Raw genomic sequence first — 27,190 nt, forward strand, 5'->3', positions numbered from 1 at the left:
TCTTAATTCAACAACAAGAAGTTTTAAAGGGTAAAAAGTGACGTCATTAAATGCAAATATGAAGAAAAGGAAAGAGTAGTTGCACAATCTGAGCTGAAACAAATGAAAACACACGTTTGAGGTTTTAATTTCACCTTTAATAGATGCAGCCCGCCCTGTGTGAAGGAAAGGCAACGTTTGGTAACGATTCAAAGAGAAACCACGAAATACCGACAAAAATAAATCTGCCTCAAGAGCGGCATGTGACGAACCCTCGTCGCTCCTGCAGGAGCTCGTCTCTGTCACACTGAAGAAAGGCACTGCTGCGGTCCCGAGTTCAACTAAACGTTGCAGTAAATATGGAACCGACTGACTTTAATGTTGAGCCGACAGATTGTTGAATATAAATAAGAGGATTTATCGATTTAAACCATCTTTTTATATCATTTCTTTGATTCTAAACAATCATTTGGGACTTGTTAGCTCAGGACATACTCATGAGAGGTAAACCTGATCTGATCTCGATATATAGTCGACAAAAAACAGCTTAATTGGAAATGAATAATATCAATAAATGTCCGAAGAGCTACACACAGGTCTTTGGCATTTAACGTTACAGTTTCTGGATGTTCAAACTACACAGATCGCACAAAACAGAAGATCTTAAAGCTAATAGTTCAGTTTTCTCATTTAGGAGCTACTGAGAAGCACAAGGTCCCTTTAGTGGCTGTTCTGGAGCTCTCGATCGCATCGAATGATCTCAAGACAACAGTTTGTTTTCATAAAAGCTGTTGTCCGACGCAAAGAATAAACTTTTGAACCGCAGATTTGGATGAAATCAGCTGTTTGTTAAATTCAATCAGCTGCTGAAGATCATGTCAAACGCTCAAAAGCTCCAGAACAGCTGATAACGGTGACGCTTGTTAGATATTACACCACATAATGCTGAAATTCATATTCACTGACAACATGTTGATATTAATCTTATTAAATATCTTTAACTTAAGGTTTTTGGGCACTCACGGGACTCGAATATAGATTTTGTAGGACGTGTTAAACAGCCTATAAAATGCCCGTAATGAACATCAACAGATGATTCAAACTGTTGATCAACATGTAAACGACACGTTACGAGCCGGAGAGCAGATTTATATCCACAAAACTGAACGTGTGGAAGGAATTCTAGGAAAACAAAAGACTAAAACTCAGTTTTTCCAGAGCTTTCAGTCGCATCTCACGGCCTGAATCAGCAGGAACACTTTGCTCGGGTGATGAACTGAGCAGACGATCAGCATTATATGGTGCAACACGACAAACTGCATAAATATTTAGATCTGCTTCTTCTAGAAGGTAAACCAAGTGTGCACGCTTTGTGATTTAACAGCCTTAAAACTCTGAATACGAACCATCATGTATGAACTCTTCGTTCATTAACACTACGGCACAAAAGCGTTTCATAATAGAGCAACAAGCCTCGTTTATAACGCCGGCAGATCTGACGGCTTCACCCATTTACACTCCAAAAGTTCATTTCCAAATGCCGTCAGACGCCCAGTTTTGAAGTTGAGCAGCCCAGCAGTGTGTACAGTGAGCACGTGTGTGTGTGTGTGTGTGTGTGTGTGTGTGTGTACAAAGAGACAGAAACAGGAACACATGCGAGATTCACAGTCTAAACAGCTAAACTCAAAACATACGGAAGCTCGTTGAGACAAAATAGCTTAAAGAAATTAAATTCTGTCACATTGTACTTCCTTTACGAGTGGAGCTTAACAAGATCTTTCAAAATAAGAGTATAGTGTATTAGATGTTAAGATAAAGTACAGAGTGAGATGGCGGCAGAATTAAAAACCCGTCTTCCCTGAATTCAAAGTTAAAGTGCCCAAAAAACTAAAGTAAAGATACGACTCGTCTGGATGATGTGGTTGTTTATCAGATACACAAACAACAACATGGCTTTAAGATTCATTTACTGTTTCCATGCAGACTTTCGTATCATTTTAATATTATATTATAGGGAAGCAAAATAAGGCAAAACTGTTTGAGCTTTGTAAGCAACTGAATACCTAATTTATGTGAATATCTTTTAATATCTACAAGTTCTAGTTCTTAAATTCTTATTTTAAATTTAAACCACAAAAAGTCCAAAAGACTTGTAATTGTAATTATGTTTGCACGTCCTTAAAGTTTGGGTACTTCCCAGTTCCTAAAACACTGGAAACTACATTTCCCATAATGCAACTCCATGTCATCCTCAGTAAGACTCCTACATAATTAGGCATTCAGCTGCGAGTAAGATTCAAATCCATCCAACCTTTATTCATTTGCTTCCACAGCATTAACCCAGTGTTTGATACGCCGGGGTTAAAACCCCTTTAAATAAAACTCTAAACGATAAATGTTCTCCCTCCAGTGGGACGAGGCCTCCAATATATCTTTTGCTCCAGGCAACACCACAAAAATATCTTTGGTTATAACAAAAAAATAAATCTATAAGATGGTTTGACACAGACGTGAGGAGAGTTGCAGTGTTTGTCCACCAGGTGGCGCTGTTGCACTTCATTCAGTATCTGCAGCTCAAACGAGGATCATCTTTTTAATAATCCGATTTGTCCAAATGATCGTCTTTGTTTTTATCTTTGTTTGTCTTTAATATCTGAAACAACTCAAAACTAAAACAAGCGTCTTTGGTCTCTAAGACATTAATGATAAGTTGCATACTCTCCAGACGACGCTGCGTATCTATTTAAGGCAACTAAAACATGTCGCGAGTCCTTACTGCACAACTTCTGTACTTTCTTTTACACTTGCTGAAGCATCTTTCTTTCATTTCTTGTCTTTCTTTCCCTCTTACGTGTTTTCCCCTTTTAGCAGAAACAAAAGCTGAGTCTCGGGTTGACGAGGAGGTCAAGGCCGCACGCTTTAACTTCAGATAAGAGCTTTTTAAATAAAAGCCTGCAGACAGACATGCAGGAGAACGGCACAATGCAGCCATGTTCCCCCCCCCCCCCGCCCCCTTGCTCTCCGCAGCCATCAGCACTCACAGACCTCCGTCTCTCTCAGCTGGGGATTACAGGAGCTTTCGTTAATGCAAAAAGCGAATGAGGAAAAGCCCGTCGTCACACCGCTCACTACTGTATTTCTTCCTTCTCTTCTACTTCCTCTAAACTTCTCAGTCAACTTCCAGGAACCAGTTCCCTCCCTCTGACCATGCAGGGTCAAAGGTCAGGGGTCAAGTCTATCCAAACTACATTAGTCTCTTCAGGTCTGGCTTTAAATCCCGACTCGTCTTCACACGCCACGACACAATCCGTACAAGCAAAACTGCACTCGCAAGCTTCCGTGTTATTTTAGTGTTTCACTACATTACACCTGAAGTTCACCTTTTTATTTCTCTGTACCTTCGTCTACAACAACCAGGACAACTCTCCATGGAGTCTGAAGTGTGCCACTAATAATAATAATAATAATAATAATAATAATAATAATAGAAAAAATTAAATAAAAGATGTGCAATATAGTTGATCATTAAAATTAAATGTAGGCAAATATATAAAAAAACCTAAAAGCACTATTTGCTGCTTATTTGAATTGGAGGATAGCACATATTTATCCAGTAAAAACTTAACGAGATATAAGATGATTAGGTCAAATAACTCAAATTTGATTAATATATAAAAAAACATAAATAAAAACAAGTCTTAAATGTTTTCTCTGGCACACTCGAGACTCCTTTCTCACTGCAGAAATATTTCCCAACTTATATAAAAGCACAAATCAACGACGATGGAGCTTCTTTACTTTCTCTCTCGTCTGCTCGTCCTGCAGCTACAGGTGACGCTCGTGCAGGTGACGCTCGTGCAGGTGACGCTCACGTTGTGTATTTCCAGTATCAGTCTGAACAAACGTTTCTCCGTGTCTGTGTCAACGACCAGATTGGTGCTCCGCCTCTGTACTAAAAATAAGACTTATTTCTTTTGTTTCAGGAAAACAAAATAAAACAATAAAAAGTTTCACCGATATAAATAAAAAAAATATATGTACAGACCTTTAAAACAAAGAAACTTAAATAAAACTCAACATATGGCCTCGAGTCTTTCACAAGTTGAGAGGGATACAAAGGGGAATCAGATAAATGATGCGACAGCGGGACAGAGTGAAGAAGAAGAGGGAGAGGATGAAGGGTTATGGCACGATTAAGTGAATCTTTGGTGCGAGCAGTTTGAAGTCTTTATTCCGGCCGAATCAAACTCCAGCATCTGAATTTCGTCCGTTCATCCTTCGCTGTGCGTCAGTTTATCATCTGTCTGTATCATCCCTTCGTCCGGGCGCAGCATCCTCTCTTCTCACTCTGCGTTCACATCCCCCTCTTCGTCAAAATTGACACTATTCTGCTCCTCTGAGGAGGGCAAACAAAAAAAAGAAATCACCTCCTCCGTCCCTGTAGGGGGCAGTAGTCCTGTTTCACGGAGGTTAATCCTCTAAGAGGGTCCTCTGACCTCCAGCAGCGCGTCCTGCAGTCTCTGGCGGTAAGAATTGTAGCGACGAATCACCGCCTCTCTCTGCTCGTCCTCCTCCTTGTCCAGGATCCGCAGGAAGTTACGCAGCTCAGGGATGGAGAACGCATCCCACTGAAAAGAGGAGACACTTTAAATTACGCTGCACAGAATACCTTCTTTCATTTGGATGATGTTCATGTGCGTGCCGCGTTACCATGACTTCTCCACTCTGTTCTCTCAGCACGAAGCTGAGCGTGTCGGCGTCGGGTCCCGCCACCAGACGAAGAAACAACGGCTGCTCGCCATCCGCCAGCTTACACACGTACACTGCAGGACACACAAGCACACACACACACAGATTAATTCAGGCAGTACAGTATGTGCACCCCTTCAAGCCACATGCATGCAGGCACCACTGCGGTCGCTGCAGTTGCCTTTTGAGTGTGTGTGTGTGTGTGTGTGTGTGTGTGTGTGTGTGTGTGTGTGTGTGTGTTTGCATATAAACAGGCATGGCAGAGGATGAAAGGATGGGTGCGGCACATTAACGACGACCACAGCAATTTACAAAAACAGAAAGAGCTCCATGTTGTTAGACTGAACCAGCATTAAAACATATCTTTTATAGCATTAATATAGTTCAATATTCTCTTATTAGATCATCACGTTTGGAAAACTATTAAATGAGTTCATGAAAGAGTTCTGATAAAGTCTCACAGGTTCGATTATTAAAAGGAATTATAAAGAAATAAAACCCACTGGAAATAAGATTTGCATACATGACTAAATAAACAATACGTTAATGCACATAAGAACTCTGAATAACCATCAAATAGAACGAATCATGTGTACAAACATATTTAAAAACTCCCCAAAAATAAACCGTTTCCACCAAACAGATCGTGTAAAAAACATTAAATACTGCAAACCTGCGACGCCGTGATCGACTCGGCCGAGACCAAAAGTCACGTGACAGAGAAATTGGTGAAACTTTGACTGAAGTGGTTTGGTTGAGCAGAGGATGTAGGTAGAGGTTGTGAAAATGTAATTAGTTTAATATGTGTAGCATTGTGTTCATTTTAATTAAATGACTTATCAAAGAAATTAAACTTGTTATGATGCACAAACTACATCGTGGAGTTCTCCGCACTGTTTCCAGAGCTTTGGGTTGAAGGCTGCTGTTATCTCGTTAGATATCCGACCGTTTGTTTTGTCCTGAAACTTGAAGGACATTTCTACAGCGAAGTTCAGCCGACACGAGGACTCGACGACACGAGGACTCGACGACACGAGGACTCGACGACACGAAGACTCGACGACTTGTGTTTAATGACTTGAATGGAAGTTTATAAACGAGCTCATGTACATATGCAGTCTCCGTACATGTGTCGTCTTGTCTAGACCGTCTTTTATTAGAGTCTCGCTGTACGTCTCCAGTAATGAGCTGAAACACCAGACCAGGAGCTTATACTGAATGACACGCACACTTCGAAAGAGGGATACAAATCACACAATCTCAATAAATGTGAAAAGCAGACGTAAAAACAAGTCACACAAACGTAATGAATTCTCGTGGTCTTCTTTCACAGGACCGGGATCATAAACTCCATCTTTGTCCTTTCTTGGAGATGCTAAAGATAATATTTGAAACCATGCAACAGCTGTTGATTCATAGTGTGTGGGTGTGTGTGTGTGTGTGTGTGTGTGTTGATAGTGGGGAGAGTCCTGCATGAGGGCGAGGCATTCAGAAATACACACACACAAATACACGCAGATAGTCGACACTATGTCAGAGCCGAAGCATCTGTTACCAAGCTTGGAATGAGCGGCATGAAACACACTGTCTCCAGCCCTGTCGCTGACACGCACACGCACACACACACACACACACACACACACACACACGGCTTCAGTCTCACCCTGCTCCTCCCTGCGGTAGCGTTTGTACAAGGCGTATTTGGCCGGGTTGTCTGCGACTGTGAACTTGCTCAGCAGGGCGACGATCACCTGAACACACAAGAACAAAACCGTCAAATAAGAAAACAGTAATGACCACGGAATTAGATTTTTAATCAACACACACCTGCCAGCCAATTATATACAATATACTGCGTGTGTGTGTGTGTGTGTGTGTGTGTTCATCAACATGTCAGAAAACTACTGACAAAAACAAAACTCAGTGAAAATGTAATAAAACTTCAACATCAGCCGGCGTCTGCTGATCTCTGACTTTAACCCGTTTGTCATCAGATCCTAATTAAGTTGTCTTGAAGTGTGTGTGTGTGTGTGTGTGTGTGTGTGTGTGTGTGTGTGTGTGTGTGTGTGTGTGTGTGTGTGTGTGTTAGCCACCTGTCTGACTGTGTTATTGGAGCTGATGTGGAGGGTGTTGGTGACTCCTCGGGGCAGATAGAAGGCCTCCCCCACCAGCGCTCCTCCTGCTCCTCTCTGACCCCCCCGCACCGTCACCGGCCTCCTCAGGTCCATCTGGACCTTGATGAAACCGGTGTACACACCAGTAGGATTCTGGGAGAGAGAGAAAGTTATGGTTAGAGCCGTAACAAAAAGTCCACTTATCTATTCGACGACCGACAGAAAAATAATTGCCAAATATTTTGAGAATTAATTAATTTAAAGTAATTTTAAATACAAAAATGTGTAAAAATATGAAGAATTCAGAATCAGAAATACTTTATTGAACCTTGTATGAAAGACAGAAAGTCCTTCACAGCAGACAACAGATCACCTGGTGTATTTATACACAGGACTACGTGCTGTACGAGCTCCAGGAGAAACCAGTTCACCCATTAAGCCCACTGTAGCACAGATGGCCCCGGACGGAGGAAGAGCATCTTAATCTCATTACTCCATGTGGAGCCTGGAGGAGTGTGTGCGCCAGTGTGTGTGTGTGTGTGTGTGTGTGTGACATAAGCCGACAAACGAGATCAGCATTCACATAAATGTTAAAGAAATCCACGCTGAAACGCGACAGGGTGTGAAAGAGAAAGCCTCACAGATGAAGTGATAAAGAGACAAAGAGCAGACAGGTTTAGGAAGTACGCTGAGAGTGGAGACGACATGTCTGCACGTTTCACATGATGCTATCAGCTCCGACGTTTGACAGCAAACAGGTGTCGAGCAGCAGGTTTCACACTAATGACTGCACCTTTAGGACTTAACTACCTGCTCACTTAAATCATGGATTTTCACTAAACCTGGATTTAAAGTTTGAAACACGCTGCAAAACATCTTCTTGTCTTGAATTCATTCTTTCCCTGTTAAACATTTAACTAATGTACATCAGCATGAAACTTATCACCTGAAGAAAACCGTTTTATTCCAAGTGTACGATCAATTTAAGAGATCTAAATCCTCTAACGCAGAACTTGTGCTTCTCCTAGAATCTTTCATTATCTACTGGGTTTCACATGGTGTTATCGTGTGTCATGGGTTTTGAACTAAACTTCAGACACGTGTCACGCTGCCAAGAGAAACAGTGTGGGGGAGAACAATCGCAGGAATAACATCACATCACTCTGATGTGAGCGCTGAGGAATGCTGGGAGCTGAAACATCAGCTCACCTTCAGTAGGCTGAGAATAAAACCCTCTTCATGTTAACACCCTCGTTTCTTACGATGGAGGAAGACGGTGTATTTATTCAGCTGTACTGAAGGTGATGGGATTACATGATCGAGGTTAAATAAATATATATAGCTGATATTACTTCTGTATTTTTACTTAAGTAACAGTTTGAATTCAGGACTTTAGTAAAGTATCTGAATTCTTCTTCCCCCTGGATATCAAGACTTTTTAAGTAAACATTTTAAAATGTATAATTGTGATTTAAACCATTAAACTTTCTCATATAAGTCTCAATGTTGACAGCAGAAACATCTAAATAGTAATAAAACACACTTTTAATAAGGGAGAAACAAGCGCCAAGCCAAATACGTACAATGACTCAGCCAGTGTGTGCGAGTGCGAGTGCGAGCGTTCCACTCACGAGTGTCATTTTAAGGTGGTCTTTGGTCAGCGTGTTGTACTGCTCGATCTTCTGCCTGATCTCCTCCCTGCTGAACTCCGTCCGCAGCTCTCTCTCTTTCTCCACATCCTAGGAAACAAAGAAAAGGAAACATGACACGATGAGTCAACTAAAAGTCTCTGTGAAGACAATCGCAGCAGGACACATGAACGAGCATCGGGACTTCCTTATCTGAATTAAGATACTAAGTACGTTGTGTTGTACAGATTGTAAAAGTTCTTTATTGCCATATTATCGCACAACAGTGACGCAGTTGATGGCATTCAACTGGTATGTTTTAAAACGTATGTTTGAAGATGAATCAACAGATCCCCTCCCAATCCTGAGGTCTGATAACTTCCAGTGCATGAATGCAGAACTCCTGATACACTAATGAAAGATGGAAGGTCTTTCATCACGCTGTGGGGCAGTTATAAAGTGCACGTTAGCAGCAAAACACAGCAAAAAGATAAGAAAACACAGAAATGTTAAGAAAATATAATTAGTTTTTAAAGTTCGTTGACAAGTTAATAGATAAATAAGATGAATAAATGACGAATCTACTATAAGAGGATCTTTACCTTTGGAAGGAGAAGCATAACAGAGATCCGGCAGGAAGCAGAATAAGCAGTTTTGTTGTACTTAGTTATTCAACAGTGCTTAAAATAGAGCATTGTCGTATTTTTCATGTGACTCAGCCCACTTATATGATAATAAGGAGGGCACTTAATGAGTTAATTAACTTAATGAGTGCACTGACAATAAAACACAACATATAATTCTACCTTTTCTGGTGTCTTCTCATTGTAAAATATACCTTTTATTAAGGCAGCACCCAGAACACTTCCTCCTTTTCCTCCAAAAACACCCCAGGCTTGGACTCAAAGTGTGAACGGGGCCTCGCTGCTGGAGGGTCAGCGCATGACAAATATACAATCCGGGTCCCATGCTGTGCGACTGACTTCTAATTTTAGACAAAACATGGAAATCTCCTGCAGGACGCTCAAACAACAATTGATTGGAGGCCACGTAGACTCGAATAGTGACGGATTCAGCTTGAGATGTGTGCACACGCTTGTCAAGTCGGCCACACAAGAGGCTTTACTGTACGTGAGGACTGAAGTCAGCGATCATCACTGTGTGCCGGAGGGGGGAGCGGGTCAAAAACAGATGTCAGCTGATGGAGAAAGTTCTAGATAAAGACGATGACACGTGTGTACAGTAAACAGAAATAAACATGTCCCAGCAGGTTAACATGAGTGCCTCCAGCTTCAGAAAACACAAGCCAAACTATCATTTAGGCCACATGACAAAGACTTATATGTCACATAATCAGTTGTAAAGAGCCCGTCCTCTGACCTCTGACCTCAGAGCTAATTTAAATGTTTTCAGGCAGCCGCTGCATGCAGATGTTTTGTTTTCAGGATTTTCATTTCCCAATGCAGAGTCTTCAGACTGACTTTAATTCTCCAGTGTAGTGTGTGCATACATGGGCATAGTGCAGCCCTCCTCTACGTCTATTAAAAACCACACACACCGACACACACACATAGTGCAGAATCCAGGGAGGCTTTGAAGGCACATACACCCTTATATGGAAAACACACACTGCTCAAGGGAAAGACAAGGTGCCAATGCAGCATGTGCAAACACTGCAAACACACACACACACACACATAGTGCAGCTGCAGAGTTTCTAACATTGTAATGCCAGTCTGTGTGCGAGCGGAAGAGAATTACTTGCAACATTTAACACGTCCTTGATCACAGGTGAAGACGAAGAACACAGATCAGACAATATGTGGCGTTAAAACTGGATGTTTACTGCAGATTACAAGAAAAAGACCTTCTTTATATTCCTGTTTTCTATCATAATTTACGAGGACATTACAGTCGGATCGTTAGGCTGCATTCAGCGTCAGTAAATGTGTTGATTAATAGAAGCTTTGACAGTTTTAGGGTCTCGTTGTCTAAATTAGCGCAGAAACAATTCATTAGTTAGGCTAGTAAATGCTGATTGATGCCAAACATTTGCTGGTTTCAACCTCTCAAATGTTAGTATTTGCTTCTTTTCTCAGTTTTATACAATTGTATTACATTAAAAACTCAAAAGTGTGCATAATTTAAACCCTATTTTGGTGCATAAAACAAAGTCCTTGGCGGCGGTGACCTGTGTGTGTGCATGTGACACTGACTCAACCGGATTAAAAAGGAGAATATAACAGGGATATTGCACCTCAACAAATCTGCTCAACCACATGCACACAAAGACACAAGTATCACCGTGTATCGTGGCGTTAAGTTTGAGCTCATGGTTTCTTTCACATTCAGGTTTCACGTTAAGCGCCTGCCGGGTCAGATGAGTCAAAGCTAATTATAACCAGGAAGTGAGAAGGAGATTATCCGTCACCTTACCGTGCACACGCAGAGACAGAGAGGGAAAGAGAACGAATTAAAGATAAAACAGAAGATAGAAATGTGATAAAAGACACTCGGGGGAATTCTTCCTGTCGTGCAAGATCCGTTTATATGTGTGCAGTGAGGTCGACAGCTAAACCTGATGATCTTGCAGATTAAGTGATTTACAAACTACATTTGCTGCCTTTACATGTACATCCCTCCTTGATCTGGTTACCAAAACAAAAAGGTCTCTACGAACGAATGCAGATTTCAAGTCTCCATTTGATATTTATGCATTTTGGCGAGCGCCATGATCATTTAACTTGACAACTTACAGTCAACAATATGGCAATATCTCATTATATCTCAATATCTACACCTTTTAGCCACTTATCGATAAATGAATTAAGGCTTTGGAGATGTAATAAAAGCAACATCGTCCACACAATCAGGATACATTATATATATTATAGTGTCATTGTTACTTTGAATAGATGCTTTTGCAACCTGTAGACCCCCAAGCTCCTAAAGGGGTTCCTACAAACTGCATCTTCATCATATGTTAGACTTGAACAGGTTTATAGAGGCCAATGTTATTATTTTTGGATTGCAGCAGCTGACCTTTTCTTTATCTGCAATTCTGGTGATTTTATTCCCCCCCCCCCCAAAAAACCACAAGGACATTCTTTTCCAAATGTCATGCCAGGGTAAGGAAACAACTTTTTGACCATCACAAAATACTGAAACTCTCCACTGATAATAATAATAAAGTCTTGCGACTCAAACAATTCCTCAGAAAAACTGTTAAAATAATAAAAAACACTCCTAATATTGATGCATAGTCATTTTTCTTGGCTCACAAACATCATTGTAGCCCTCGTAAGTGTGCATAACAAGTGTGTCCAGTTCAGGACAGAGAGGGTTATAAGAGGAACTGGGAGGGGGAGAGCAACCAAAACCAAACAAACAAGAGAAGCCGAGCACAGCAGAGCTACAACACAATGAGGTCATGGTCCTATTTAAGAGCACAGCGAATCCTCCCACTGAAGCAGGAAGATCAACGCTGGACGGAGGGGAGACAGAAGGACAGAGGGAAAAGACAAAGACAGTAGCTGGGTTTCAATAACGAAGAACAATAAAGAAGTTGCATCAGAAACAGATAATTATCTCACTTTATATCCATTCATCTTTAAGATGAGGGCTGGATCTTACACCACTGTGCTTGGTAGAAAAAACACTTTATACTTTGCATTGTCGAGTATATATAATTATCATTGTCATATTATTAAAAAGGTAGCGTCTGCTTTTCAGTTTCAGAAGGAAATGTTGTACGAAAGAGAGCTACATCATCTGCATATAGTCGAGTAACAGAGCACTGTATATTTCAGACACATTAAGAAAGAACCACTGCACTAACTACCAAACTAAAATGTAGTGATTCCATTTGTTGTACGTCAGGCCTATGACTAACACAGAGAACTGGTTAGTGGAGATGCTGCGAAAAATCCTGATGTCTTTTGTCTTTTTATCAGTTTAGTTTCTAGATGGCGTGCTCCTAAAAGCTTAGAAATACGCTCACATTACTGGTTCCTTTGCAGAGTCTGATGAAGCACAAACTGTGCTTTTACAAGGGAAGTTTGATGCCTTGAATGCCGATGAAGAAGAACTATAAAAGGCTTATTTTGGTAACTTAATCGGCCAAAAAACTTCTGTTTGTCACAAATAACCCTGTTATGACAGCAGATATATTCCTCTTATCCCCCAATACTGACAGTACTAAACATTTGATTCAATATCTAAAGAATAATAAGATTCATGTCTCCATACTGTACTTGTTGAATAAAGCAGATGTGAACAGACTTTGCTTTGGCACCAGGAAACAATGGAACATGCAGAAGAGAAATGAAAAAGAAGAGTTAATAGAAAACAGACCGAGAGATGAAGTCTGATATTTTATCTCCATGTCAGACTCTCCCTGTTCCCTGACTGCTGTTTCAAAAATAACCCTGGTAGTTAAAGGTGAGTCTGTATGCGTGTGTGTGTGTGTGACACAGAAATGGCTTTTTTCTTTCTTTAAACTTCTATCCCACACACCTGCGGCATTCCTGCCTTTGTTAAACACGGTCACAGTCGTCTGCATCCACTGTAAATAGATGGCATCACCATGTAAATATCTGTGTGTGAAGACAAAACACTCCTAGCTCAGCTAAATAGGCCCTAAAGCAGTGGTCTGTGTGTTTGTGTGTTGTGGGTAGACTAAACACAGTGGTTTGGCTGTGCTAACTGAATCTAACCTACATTTCAAAGGACAAGAAAGACATTTTATTTCTGTCCATGTGTTCATTTATTATAGGAAACTGTATTTTTTATATATGTTAAATATATGTCGCACATTTTCTGACCTGCTGTGCTCCGAGTAAAATTTAGGTTTTTCTAGTTTGGCGTTAAATTGTAATTAATTAACCGGACACTGTCTGAATTTGACCTATAATTACTTGCTTTACTTCTAGAAATTACTGCAGTTTACTGACCTGTAAACAGAATTTCCTTCAGTAAAACCTCCAAAAGATGTCCCTATAGACTAAAGAGCCTTTCTGCAGAATCCTAATAAAAGACACCTTTCCCTTTCCTCTTTTCTCCACCCTCAACCTTATTGTTGGTCCCTCTTTCCTCTGATCTCGTGTCCATTTCCCTCCCCTCCTCCCCTCTCTATGTGACTTCCTGTTGAGTCCGCGGGGGAAGTCGAGATCGGCCACACCTTTCCTCCCAGCATTCCTGCACTAATGCGTACACACGTATGCACTTGTACAAGTGGAAGTGCTCACACCTTTCCTCTACGTATAAGCTAATGGACAGAAACACACTCTTCTTCTTGAGTGGACATTCCCGAGTTAATGGACACTCGTACAGGAGACACAATGCAGCCGTGTTAACGCCTTTTATAGATTTCTCCATCTTTGTTATGCAGTGCGCACTGCTGTATAAGCTATTCAGTAAACACAGCAGCCTGTTTTCTATCACCTAACTTTTGCATATACACCTCGTTATTCAAAGTTTTAAAAAAAATATATGAAACAGCAGTTTAAAAACACTTATAAAATAATATGTATTGCTGGTTTGAATTTCGTCAAGGGATGCAATTGTCTTTGCAAACTGAGAAGTGAAACCTGCAGACTAAACTAGCTGAACGGACGGAAAAGCCGAGCTCGACACAATGATGTGAACCGAAGAGGACCGCTGACATCACCCTGTAGTACCGTCTGTATGTTTCCAGAGTGGTTCAGTCAGTAAAACATGGAGACATGGACGACAGAGTACAGGACACACAGTTCTGGTTCAACTCTCTGTGCAGGAGACCACAAGGAGGTTGTTAGGAGGGCTGGGTGGTCCTCCAGCAAGAGCTTTACCAACAGCAATAAAGAGGAGGTAGAAGAAGAAAGATGTGAAGGAGGAGAAGAAGAAGAGGGAGGAAGGAGGAGCATAAACAGGATTATAAGAAAGAGGAAGAGGGAAAACTAGGGGAGGAAAATGTGAAGAACAATGAGGAAGAACGATTACGAGGAAAAGGCAGAAGAAGAAACATGTGAAGTAGATTGAAGTTAACAAGAGGAGGAGGAAAATACCAAGAAAACGTCTTTCTGATAACTAATTTAATGTTCTATCTCTAGTAGTAATATTCTAACATGTTTAGTGTCCCGAGCTACTAATCATGCAGTTAATTTGGTTGCTTTGGAGATAAATATAACATTAGAAACATGTCCAATCATGTTGATGGTCAGCTCCCACTGGAGCCTACTGAGAAATGCTCTCATTAAGATGAAAAATGGCTTTAAGACAAACACACACACACATTCTCATGCACACAAACACGTGGAGTTCATGTTTAATTGTCAATGTTCCTGAAGTCAAACTATTGCAAAATACAAACAGTAAAATGTCGGGGAAAAATGAGTCTTTGCACACATTTGTTATCACAAGAAGAATTGAGCAACAGGCCCAGAGAGGTGTGTGTGGTGGGTAGTGAGTAAGCATGTGGGGGTTGAGATTATGAAACTTTATGGCCCTGACCTAAGAGGAAGAATAGTGTGTGTGTGTGTGTGTGTGTGTGTGTGTGTAGTGAGGTAACAATAAGTCAGACTTCCTGTGGTGAGTTTCATTCGTCATGCATGTAGGGCTTCAACTTTGATTGTTTTTATAAGGTAATAACCTGTTTTTCAGATGAATTCTTTCATCGTTAAGTCTTTAAAATGGCAGCATGCCTTCAAATAGCTTATTTTGTTTGTGCAACAGTCTAAACGACTCATACATCCTGAAAATATTCACACTGAGATGCTACAACCAGATATCTTTTGACGCTTGCAGGTCGATTGTCGAATCCGGTTACATGTTAAATACAAAGTGGAGTCGACATCTTTTCACCAAAAATAAAAAACATCTTTAAACTTAGTCAGAGCAGAAAAGTACATTGAGGACGTCACGTACACGTACATGTACACACATGCCTGTGTAGATTGTGCAAGACGTAAAAATCCACCGACTCCAATGACTCCATAAGATTAATGTTATGTTACAAAACAGTGACACTCCAGGCAGTCCTCCTTTTCCAAAGTCTTCCATCAGCAACTTTCATGTGAGAAAACAGCCTTGTTAAAAGTGTGTTTATGACCCGGTTCTACTCCAACGAAGCCACAAAGAGTAAATACAATTTAAAGAAATGTAGCCAGAGAAAGCAAACGAAGAAAACACCACTAATGAATTGTAATGAAAACAAGGTTCAGAGTCAGATGTGAAGCAACAGAACAACACGGCCTCACCATCGGTCACATCTGATTTATAACTAAAGGACCCTCAGTCTCCTTTAACATGAGAAACACAGTCAACAGACAAAGTTCTCAACATGCGCATCATGCTAATGTTAGCATTCAAGCTAAGCACACCTGAAGGAGTGTAGCTTAGCTTGAGAGCAACATACTTTTCTCTGCTACCACAGAAATGAGAAATTCAATCTCTTGCTTTTAATCAGCAATAATTATAATAATTTAAGTCTTAAATGACATAACGTGGTATCAGAGTACGAGAGGTCGTTGCTGTGATACAATGGAAACAATGAGGATGTCAAAGGTAGGCGTGTCTGTATGGGGCCTGATAAAGGACACAATACCTGTGAGATGTGTGTGTGTGTGTGCGTGTAGTGATGACTATAATGTCTCTCTGGTCACCTCTGCAACAGTGGAAAGCCCCTTTGAAAAGAGCCTGAACACAGAAACACACACATTCCCACGTCAAGCTAGCCAAAACACAGACGGAGCGATATCCAACCACCGCGAGCCAAATCCTAAAGATCAAAACAACCACACACACACACACACACACATCTACATAATGAGCAGCCGGCAGCATGCAGAACACACACACCTGAAGGTAAATGTGTGTGAGCATGTCACTCAGTTTATGCCACATGACACACACAGAGTACACACCATCATTATGTGTAAGCTAACATTATGCATGTCATGGTGCGATGAGTGTGTGGAATGCCATTTACGGCAATAACACGGTTTCATGTTATTTTTAAACACATTACACTCAGTACTGATACTACTGAAGGTGTTCAGCAGCAGAGCCTCAATCCTTTCTCTTCACATACAACAATGTTGATAAATTAGTAGTTAAAATCGTAATAAAAGGAGTAAGAATCGTATCTTTAAAGCTTTGTGGATGAATTTTCCATTAGAAACATGTTAAATAATCTTTTTTCTAGAATCAATTACTTCATCTAGTGACTAGTGATGGATGTATTTATAGTGTAGATGTATTGTTAGTTATCGGCCTACATATACGCTGATACAACAATCTGATCAGATGAGACGATCCGTCCGCCCAATTCATACGTTTAATGTTAATCGCACGTTACACTCAAACCTGAACCGTGAGCATTTCCAAAACTAAACACCAAACACCAAAAATGTCCCTCCTTAAATTGAAAACCTCAGAAAGTCTTCCAACAAGGTGGTCTTCAACACATCAACACACACTCTCAGTTAACCTGCCTCGTCGTTTATCATCATTTAGACTCTCACTTTCTGCTTTGAGGCGGTTTCAGTGCCGTGTTTGAAGTGCAAAGTGCGCTGCGGTTTGGTGATAAAGGTCCGCCCGGAGATCACAGCCAGTCCAAACTGCTACCAGATGAGCGTCTAAGTGGAGACTGGTATGTGGCGGGATAACTTACAGAGCACATGCTTCATTACTGGTCATATAAACACAGAAACTCGCTCACTTTTATACGAGCAGGCTTAAATAATTACACATTTTCAGCAACAATACCAATTTAAACATGTTAACTTTAAGAGTGAGATGACCGACTGCTTTTACTAAACCAGAAACAAGAGTGAAATTATTTAGAAAAGCATAATGTGTTATGTGGAATAAATGTGTTTTCTACATCCTTGCCATCAGGTTTTATATTCGGGGGAAGTACGCAGTCAGAAAACTTTGTTTTCAGCTTCTCAGATATGTAGATTTCCTGCTTTTCTCTGTTTTATATCATATTACAGAGAATATCTTTGGGTTTAAGACTGACAAACGGCATCACCGTGGACTTTTTTCACTATGTTCTAACATTTAAAGACCAAATCATTAACCAATTAATCTAGAAAATCATTTTCCAGCCCTAGTACGCAGATATCAAACCTTGATTTAGTGATACTGTCGTTAGCAGTACAAGAATAAAGTATTTCTGCATTTGGAGGCTGAGAAAAAAGCAAAGAAGACTGAAGATTAGAAAACTAATAGCAAGATGAATGTCTGCTATTGTTAGTGAAAAGTAAAAATAGTTATTTAGTGCCTTTAAGAGATAAGTTACACCTGCCATATGGTGCCTTTGACGTAGTAAGATGATGCTACAGGTGGTCAGCTTCTCCACAGAGGTAAAATGAAGAGGGGGGGGGGGGGAGGGGAGAGGGTTCAGAAACCACTTGACCACCTGTTGAGGGAGTTTGGCCGAGAGCCGTACAGTAGAGAGTCTGTTTCAAGCAGCTGGCTGCGAGATTCATCATCACCGTCCACAAGCTTCATGAGCTTCAAGAGATGTGACCCGGCAAGAAGGACGGGACACAGACGATTACTGTAGCGCTGAAACTAAAAGGTATTTTCATTTAATGTGTGAAACGCCCTATAATGACCAGTCTGACAGTCAAAAACTCAACGATATTCAACTAACAATGATATAAAACGGCAGCAGATCTTCACATTTCAGAAGCTGTAGCTGCAAGTAAAAGTAAAAGTACTCATCACAGTGGAGCCATTGTATTTAGCAGCTTCACCGATAATAAAACATCATTTATTTGTCCGTGTATGTTTTGTATTAATAAAACTGTCAGAGACAAATGTAGTGGAGTAAAAAGTACAATATTTCTTATGCATAGTGGCTTTAAAGATTGATTACATTTCATGTCAACATGTATGAAGTGCTCAGAAACATTTAAATGTAAGCCTCTACACAACTGGGAAACTCTGGTGAGGAAGATCATGTGATGTGATCGAAAGCTCTAGAATTGTTATCTTTTCTCCGTCGTAATCATACACGAATTCTGATACTTTAAATACTTTGATCCCTTTAAAAAAACTCAACTAGAGAAGGAGACGAAGAAGACAACGACATATTAAACTCACATTATATGCATCAGATTGGATGATGTATTGCAGGACCTTAAAACTTTCCTTTTTCCGTCTCTCAGGCACAAACAGCTCATTCTCTCCATGACGCAGGTGCCTCTCGAAGGCAGATTTATCTTATTATACAACACAGACCATTGCTGTGTGTGTGTGTGTGTGTGTGTGTGTGTGTTTCCAGGCATAAAAGCGCCCTGGTTCTGTTTGAAGAGATAGCGAGGGCCGCGCAGTTAAGAACAATTCCACTTATGTTTTCTTTGGAAAAGCAGAGCGCAGTAAAGAGAGGCCAAAAGAGTCTCATATAAAGCGTTATGTAACCTGCACACTGGACTTCAAAACATCAAACTGCAATAGGTATTTTAACACACACATACTGACAAACACACAGATGTGTAGGCTCAAGAAGTATTGAAGTAAACTTATTATAATTAAGTCTTTACTTTTAAGCTGAAGCCGTCTAATGTGAAGTTATCACAATGCAGTGAGTGTGCAGGTGGGACTTGTAAATGTTATTTCTGTCACTGCGTATAAAAGCTTTTAGCAATTAAACCATCAAAGGACAGTAAAACTTCAAATGAACATCAGACAGATTCTGGCGGGTCGAGGAAAGGTTTGTTTGCCATCCACTAGCATGGTGTTAGAGCTAAACCACAGCCTTCTCTTAAGTTTAGATTAAAATCACTCGTCTCAAACAGTAGTTCGTATCCACAGTGGACAGAAACTCACAATCAAAACTGTATTAAAGTGTCTAAATTAATTCAGGTTCATCTCAATCTTCCGTGTTGTAACTGAGATGCAAACCCTACTGTGGCAAACTATGCACATTAAATGTAAACTAAATTCCTGTCGGACGCATCTTTCAGACCATCGAGGGACAAAAAAATGAAGATGAAAGTCAGACGGATGACGTTCTTTGAGGTCGAGGCAAAGTTCACCCAGAGGTGACTGCAGGGATTTCTAAAATATGAATAACTCTTGAAAGCAGTCGCTAAATGTGTTCTTGCAACTTTGCAACACTTTGCAACTGATGCATAGGACAAAACGTTTTTGCACGTAATTGCACAAATGATTCAAATGTCAATTGACACTTTGACTCCTATCAGTGTTAGTAACTCTGAGACAATCTCTCTCCATATCTCGCAGTCGAAGAAACTTAAAGTTAACAAGTTAATGTTCACATTTTTCAGTCATGTATCAACTGGTTGATCAAGTTGCACGCAGTACAATCAGCGAGGCCCTCATGGACACCACATGCAAACACAAAGAGAGAGACTCCTGTGTTTACGGTTGGCATGGCAGTGTTGTGAGTCTAAACTCCGTAAAGGTCGACTGAAAGAACTTTAAACACGACTGTAGTTCCCATAAAGACACACTCGCATGGTGCTGGATCTACCGATCAACCGACCTGTGGCCTCTTTCTGTGAGGACGATATAGTCACAGAAGTCGAACTCTCTTCTGCGCTCATTGTTTTCAATAAACACATGGACACATGCCACTGCTGCATTGTGTTGCATCCCCCAACGTAAAGTGTTGTTTAAGGAAAATGAGGATATGTAATTTACAGCTTTAAAAAGAGGTTCACTGCTCAGTGGGTCGTGAGTTTAATCTGCATCAGTGGATGTGATCTAATAGTGTTTAGTAAGGTTGAAAAGACGGCCAAGGACAACAACTCAGACATGAATTTGCAGCTGATAGATAATCAGACAGATGGCTGCTGCCAAGATAAAACTGGTGCCAAGAGTTATGGATTGAATTCAATCCCTCAAATCAGCACAAAGTACCTGTGAGAATTAGTTTCTAGTTACTGAAGAACACAAAAGACTTGGGTGGCATCGTCGGTGTTGAGAGAACAGGATGGAGAGCTGATCGGGAAGTGACATAACAATGGAGGAGGAACCAGGATGACGGGAGGAGAGGTGAGGATGGAGGGGTGAGGAGGTGAGAACTGGGGGTGAGGTTGGACAGACAGAGGAAGGAAATCTAGAGAGGGAGTATGTGAGAAAGAGCAGATGTGGAGATGGATGTCAGTGTGGACGGGAAACATTTAACAAAGCGGATGTTTTGATAAAAAATAAGCCAATGGTATCCCTCATCTGCAGGAATACTGGGGCTATATATTTATTGTATAAGTTATCGGTTAGTTGTCTATGAAAGGCCTTTGGACTTAAACTGTATCTGCTTTAAAAGAAGCCGTAATGCCGTTTTAGTGACTCCATTCTGACCAAACACAAAATTAATCACATTTAAGGACCAGCAGCTTCAATAAACAAGTAATCTTCATTTTGGTTAAACCTTTAAAATGGTTTTAGTAAGTTGGACACACATACATGCAAATAGGTGTGTGGTTCACAACATTTCTGCTTGAATTCTTCCATTTGTTTTCTAAAAAAAAAATGATAAAATGAATATCAAAACTCTTCTACGTGACCGGGTTATAAACCAAGGACAAATGCAAAAAGTAGAGATTGTGTATTATACGGCGTCGCAAGATAAAAACCTTGTGCAACAGGAGATAAACAGACAAAAATGCTCAAATGGTTTCAGTTCACAGGTAAAAGTCTGCACAGGTTTGCTCAACACTAAGCGGGTCAGTGATGCCATACAGGGGGTTTACTGAGTGTGAGAGAAAAGGAGAAAGAAATAGAAGTAGGGATAAGATCTGAATATGTCTACTAGCGTGGCAGTCAGTCTGTGTATCAGGTGCCCTTGCAGATAAAAAACCATGAGGTACTTTTCCCACAGCAACAGATAAGGAAGTTGAAGTAGAGAATGACCTCACTTTATAGTGTGTGCAAAGATTACAAAATTCCCCCTTAGAAAAACATATGAAGAAGCAAGCACACACACACACACACACACACACTGGTCAAACTGGATGCAGGACATGTCAATATGTCTAAAAACAAACAGAAATGACGCAATGACACACCTGGCGAGGCCTGCAGGGTGTGGTGAGATGTATATTGCACCATAAATCTGTGTGAGTGAGCGGCCAGCAGTGGGGGAGGAACAACAAACAACCTCCCATTATCATTGTACACACAGCCTTCGAGAACACTGGTGTCCTTTTGAAACGGGAACAGGACAGTTTACAGTGTGAGGAAATACCACTTCCTTTTCCAGATTGACACACTCCTCTGATGGGCCAACATTAATGCTGTCGTGTAATACTGCTGCTGAAATCATAAGCTGATTTAAAAGGCTGGGAGTTCAGCGCTTCACGAGCGGTTTGACGGATGCATGTTTATGGAAAGCACGAAGAGAGATGGAGTTAAAGCTTCATGATATAGCTCATCTCGGACATTTCATTTCAAAAGAAGCATAAAATACTGTATAAAATTAGAACAACTATTTTAAATCATAAACTATCTCATTAAAAACTTTGACTAGCACTATGACAGGCATTGAATGTCAGCTGTATGTTCTTGACACTCCCTACTTTTCAAAGATTTAGGATGACAAAGCAGTGATTTGTCACATATGATAAGTTTTGGGCGTCCTTTTGGTAAAAAGGCGAAATAAAGGAAAACAAATATAAATAGTTTCCATGCTGCTTACTGTTTTTAAACTTGTTTTTACTTATGTTGGACACGCTACAATTGTCTGAATTAAAAGCACAGATTTCTAATACCAGTCTGCAGGAAATTCATGTATAGTGATTCATGCATAAACGGCGAATTAGCCACTGCAAACTTCTCTTTTAGGAATCAATGAGTGGAAATGAATGTTTCTTAACCCATCCAAGAACACTTCCAAGTTAAATAAGATTGAATTAAGGACAGCACTAGATACCCTACACTACTAGGCTATATGATGACTTATTCATGGTCAGCCGACACTGGTACGGTAAGTGAAGAACCAGCTGCTGACCCACTGACATCCATCCATTATACAACACAAGCACTGTCTACAAAGTCCATTAAATGTTCTGTACCATGCTGTCAAGTGACGTACAGAAAATCACAGCTGCACACCGTCAACACACACTGCAGGAGCTAACTGGGATTTGTATGATACGACTGTAAAACCAAGACATACGGACTTAAACTGCACGTTAGAATGTAAAAATAAAACAAACCGCTTTGAAATACAACATAATTTATATATAATCTAGTTGTATCCTCAATTAGTGTGAGATTATAATAAACATTATACCATACTCCATGTAAAAACTCTACAATTTGTTGTGATAATATTTATTTTTGTAATGCTATATGTAAAGCACTTTGTGTATGAAATGTGCTATATAAATAAACTTGAACAAGACATACAATTGATTGCATAATTGTTGTTAAAATGAAGACTAATTCAGTGGAAGTGGAAGCAACATGGCCATGAGCTCCAAACAGCATGTCTGAAAGATGATGAATATAATCACAGTAAGCCTTCAGTCTGCGAGCATGATTTGAATTGATGATGAGCTGCTTTAGCTGTCCAGTGTGTGTGTGTGTGTGTGTGTGTGTGTGTGTGTGTGTGTGTCCTGGGGGTTGGGTGGGATTACCCTTTTTTCACGAGACACACAGACCCACTGGTCAGTGTGACATTTCCCGACAGAAACACCATTCACACACTGAAAAGGTGGATGAGTGGGCGAGTGGGGGCAAGAATGTGAGCGCGTGTGTGTGTGTGTGTGTGTGTGTGTGTGTGTTGCACATAAATCCTCTTCTGGACAGACCACTACATCTCATTTCCCTGTTAGACCATTCAGAATCAGTTTATCACCCGTCAGTCTGTCTGCCTTTGTGTCTCTCTGTTTACACTGGAGCTTATTAAACTTCACTTTCTCATACAGTATGGACTGCTACAGCCTGGTAGCTTAATGAGAAATCTCTCCTGGGAGACACTGTCATTAAAGTCCAAGTGAAATTCCATTCAGTCATTCCTTTTTCTACTCAAAAATAATGTCAACTGTTGCCAGAGTTACACTAAAGACAAAGTAAACAAACAACTCCTGTCCAATGTCCACCTCCAGCTTATCACAGATATATCTGTGTATAGGTCATATCTGGCAACCCGAGAGCACTGACTGAAGTTTATTTCTCCACTGTAATCGTGGTAGAACTGTCCTCGATTAAAAGGGATCTTTTAGTTGACCATCACGACTAATCGATAAGTTTTAATGGACACATCTGTAAAACTAAGTTCATCCACAAAGACTCAAGCTTGGATTGTAAACTGACTGTTAGTCAGAGAAAACAAGACATCTGAAGACATCACAAAGGACTCAGGGACATTTCTATATGGACAAAATGATTAATTGATTAATTATATATAAATATAATCAACAGATAATGGAATCATCGTTACTTACAGCCCCAATCTCAACATGGTGTTGCCTCCAATTAGTCAACAATGTCTGGCAACTGACTGCAATGTGCATGATTTAGATTTACTTCCATACGTTTACATCTTGTTCGGACATCTTTAAATGACCACTAGTTGTTGTGTTTGCCGTCACAACCAGCTTTACTAAAGTTTCCACATTCTCAAACCTTCTTAGTCTTATCCAGCTCCAGTATTTTAGGTAATCCATTACTGTAGTAGAAGTACAACTCAGTGGTGACCATAAATACACATCGACTCTCACAAAAAAACTTTATTTTTCCGATTGTAAACCAGTAATTTCATGTAGCAGTCCCACACATTTTTCCCAAAGGACACGTCTCTTCTCTAGCTGGAATTACTGTTGGCATGTGGGAAACCACCATGCAGGAGCCAGCGTCCCATTTCAGGGTTGGAGCCACAGTTTAAGACACCACAGGTCACAACCTCTCTTGCAGCAATGTATGGGCCACATTGTGCATCCACTTCACACACACTCAAACACACACATGAGGAATGAGGACCTGTGTTACGGGCCTGTCATGGAAAAGTTAAGGGTCATGCATTGCTGCAGAATCTGCAAGCCATCCATATCACACACACACACACACACACACACACACACACACACACACACACACACACACACACTAAGTGGGAAGAGACGAAGAATAGCTTGATTCTGTAACAGCATGGCGAGTTTTGAAAGTGTGGAACAAACCAGCTGTGTTTGACTGTCGGATACTGTGAGCATGTGTGTGTTGAGTGTGTGTGTACAAGCGGATCAGTGTGAGTGTGAAGACTGGAGCAGGCCAGTATTTAGTCAAGGACCTGATGAGTGACCTATTTTTTTGAGTTCCAGACATGTTAAGGCTGAATATCTTTGGTTTAAACTCCAATCCAAAGCCCAGTCTAGACCTAATTATCTCAGTCTGCAGGCAAAGAAATCCTTCACAAACAAATTGAAATCTAGGTTGGAATGCATTATTTTATTTATGGTTTTATAAACTCAAAACGGGTCACACGGTAGGGGTTGTGATGGGCTCATGTGATTCCCAGCTGGAGATATAACCTCTTGCCTGCTGATCAAAGTCTCCTACTTCTGTATTTAGAGATGTTTTGTTGTTGTTTCCGTACTATATTTAACATCCCATATATGCAACCCCTTTAAATTTTTAATTTTAAGATCTCCATAATTGATACAACTATCTGCAACAGAGGGGGAACTCGACACTTATTGTCAAATGCAATGTAGGCTTAACCCGACAACTGTCGAAAGGGGATTAAGCCACAGACTGGTTGTTATGCAAATATTCTTATAATTTGCTCCAACACTTGGCAAACAGTATGTCATTTAATGTGTCCTACTTAAAAAGGCAATACAATGTCAAAGTTAAAAAATGCAACTTTACAAATCCTTAGGGTTCTCTGCTAAATTCGGCACAGAAAACATCATCAGAAAATCCCAAGATTTTTTAGCTGACTTTGCTCCCTTCATTGTGGATTTTGTTTGGCGAAGGTAACAGGAAACAACAGGTGAACCAACTCTAAAAGTGATAATTTAATTTAAAATGGAGTGTTTTGGTACACTGGATGTATGCCGAACTACAGTGCTACTACTAAAGCATTGCAAATGAGCTTCAGTTCATTTCCATTACATGTGCGTTTTTACTTGTAAACAAATGAATATTGATTTGACAGATTTTAGAATGAAGTTCTGAACGACGCCCCCTCTAAATGAGACAACCGGACTTTTAAAGTTGTTCTACTCGTTGACAAGACAAAGACAGGTTACAGGGACGTTATCTTGTAAAGAAGCATGGCAGGAGATCATGTTTACCTTGTTCACTGTGACTTTTCCCGAAGGTTTTTTGAAGAAAGAAGTCCTGGCCGTGAAAAAGTACTCTTCAGAGTCCTCCTCCAAGCTACTGTAGCCACTGCTCATCGTGCTATTCCACGTCATTTGCGGAGAAAACCCCTGGACTCAAATTCGGCTGCATCAAAACCCCCAAAAACGGAACAGGTGCTAGCTTGAAACCAAACTCCAAACAAGCTAAGTACCGGGACCCACGTCTGTTTGCGCTCGCGCATTAGTCGGTGTTTCCTCTCAACGGTCCCGTTAAACACACTTTACTCCACCGGCATGGCTTGAAACTCATTTAAACGTTTCCAGTTTTTAGAAACAAAACGCAGCTGTCAGTTGGTACAAAAAAAAAGGAGGTTTGACGACTTTTAATAACTCGGTAATATCGAACGAGATAACGCAGAAAATCCCACGCGACTCTCCAGTTACCGGACGCTGTTGAATGTATGTCTAACTTATCTGTGTGACAGCGAGGTTACAGTAATTCCCCGCCCACTACGAGCAGCCAACCAATCAGCTCTAAGACACTTAATGAAGCCACGCCCAATACAACTCAACATCCAATCAGCGCTTTAATAGCAGGTTTGAGTGGTTTATGTTGAAGATGATCAAAAATTGTGGAATAAATAATGAAAATGGGCACAGAAAATAAATCTATCAACATGTATATATATTTATTTTGGCTTTTATTCTTTCTTTCTCTACAGTATATATCTAGCAGGCAAATATGTTGTTCCTGTTGCCTATAATTGTTGCTCAATCTTTTCAGTAAACTGCACACTCTTTGTCTACTTAATAAACGCTGAGGTGGTGGGGGGGATAAAGGGGCTGGGTAGTTGTTTTTGTGTGATTTATATTATGCAAATGAGGAGTTTCTCAACTCTAACATGTATTATATTAGATCCTGGACATTCTGCCATTTTTTTTTAACCAAGTAGAAGTACTTTTCCGTCTCATTAGTAAACTTTCTGCAAAGTAAAGGATTTCTACTCAAGCATATTGTATTGTTTTAGTGTTCTATTGTATTCAATAGTGAAATATAAACTGGGTCGCTTGCCAGCCTGTAAATCTGTGTAGCTCCTTCATAAAGTGCTCCCTTCCTTTGTTTTGTCTCATAAACAGCAGAATAACACAAACAATGCCAAATAAATAAGAACAGAAATATGAGTTTGGCAAAAACAATCCCAACACAGTCCATTTAAACAATACAACACAGTCTTTATGAGCAGAGTTTGCTCAGTTACCATGGAGATGGATTGAGATCTGGCATGAAAGAACACAAATAAAGACTGTGTGATAAGACTGAAACTTTACATTTTGATATAACAAAACCAGATTTATCTCAGCATGTTTCCATTAATGCTAAAACACAGAGAGCAGATTTCAAGTTTGCAGTTTTCCTGCCCTTCCTGCTGACATTCGAAGTGCCCAGAGGCTAAAT

The 27,190-nt window shown here is 40.4% G+C and overlaps 1 protein-coding gene across 1 annotated transcript; it reads right to left on the reverse strand.

The window, feature by feature from the left end:
- Positions 1-1,889: 1,889 nt before the first annotated feature.
- On the reverse strand, positions 1,890-26,173 carry rassf3 (Ras association domain family member 3). Its single transcript, XM_029461959.1, has 7 exons — positions 25,726-26,173; positions 8,474-8,581; positions 6,822-6,995; positions 6,392-6,479; positions 4,690-4,802; positions 4,476-4,607; positions 1,890-4,375 (listed from the first exon to the last, which is right to left on the reverse strand). The coding sequence occupies exons 1-7, from the start codon at positions 25,846-25,848 to the stop codon at positions 4,334-4,336; spliced, it is 780 nt and encodes a 259-aa protein (XP_029317819.1). The 5' UTR covers positions 25,849-26,173; the 3' UTR covers positions 1,890-4,333.
- Between the last annotated feature and the right edge of the window lie 1,017 nt (positions 26,174-27,190).

The sequence above is a fragment of the Cottoperca gobio genome, chromosome 23, assembly GCF_900634415.1.
Source record: "Cottoperca gobio chromosome 23, fCotGob3.1, whole genome shotgun sequence".
In the NCBI taxonomy this organism is placed as follows: domain Eukaryota; kingdom Metazoa; phylum Chordata; class Actinopteri; order Perciformes; family Bovichtidae; genus Cottoperca; species Cottoperca gobio.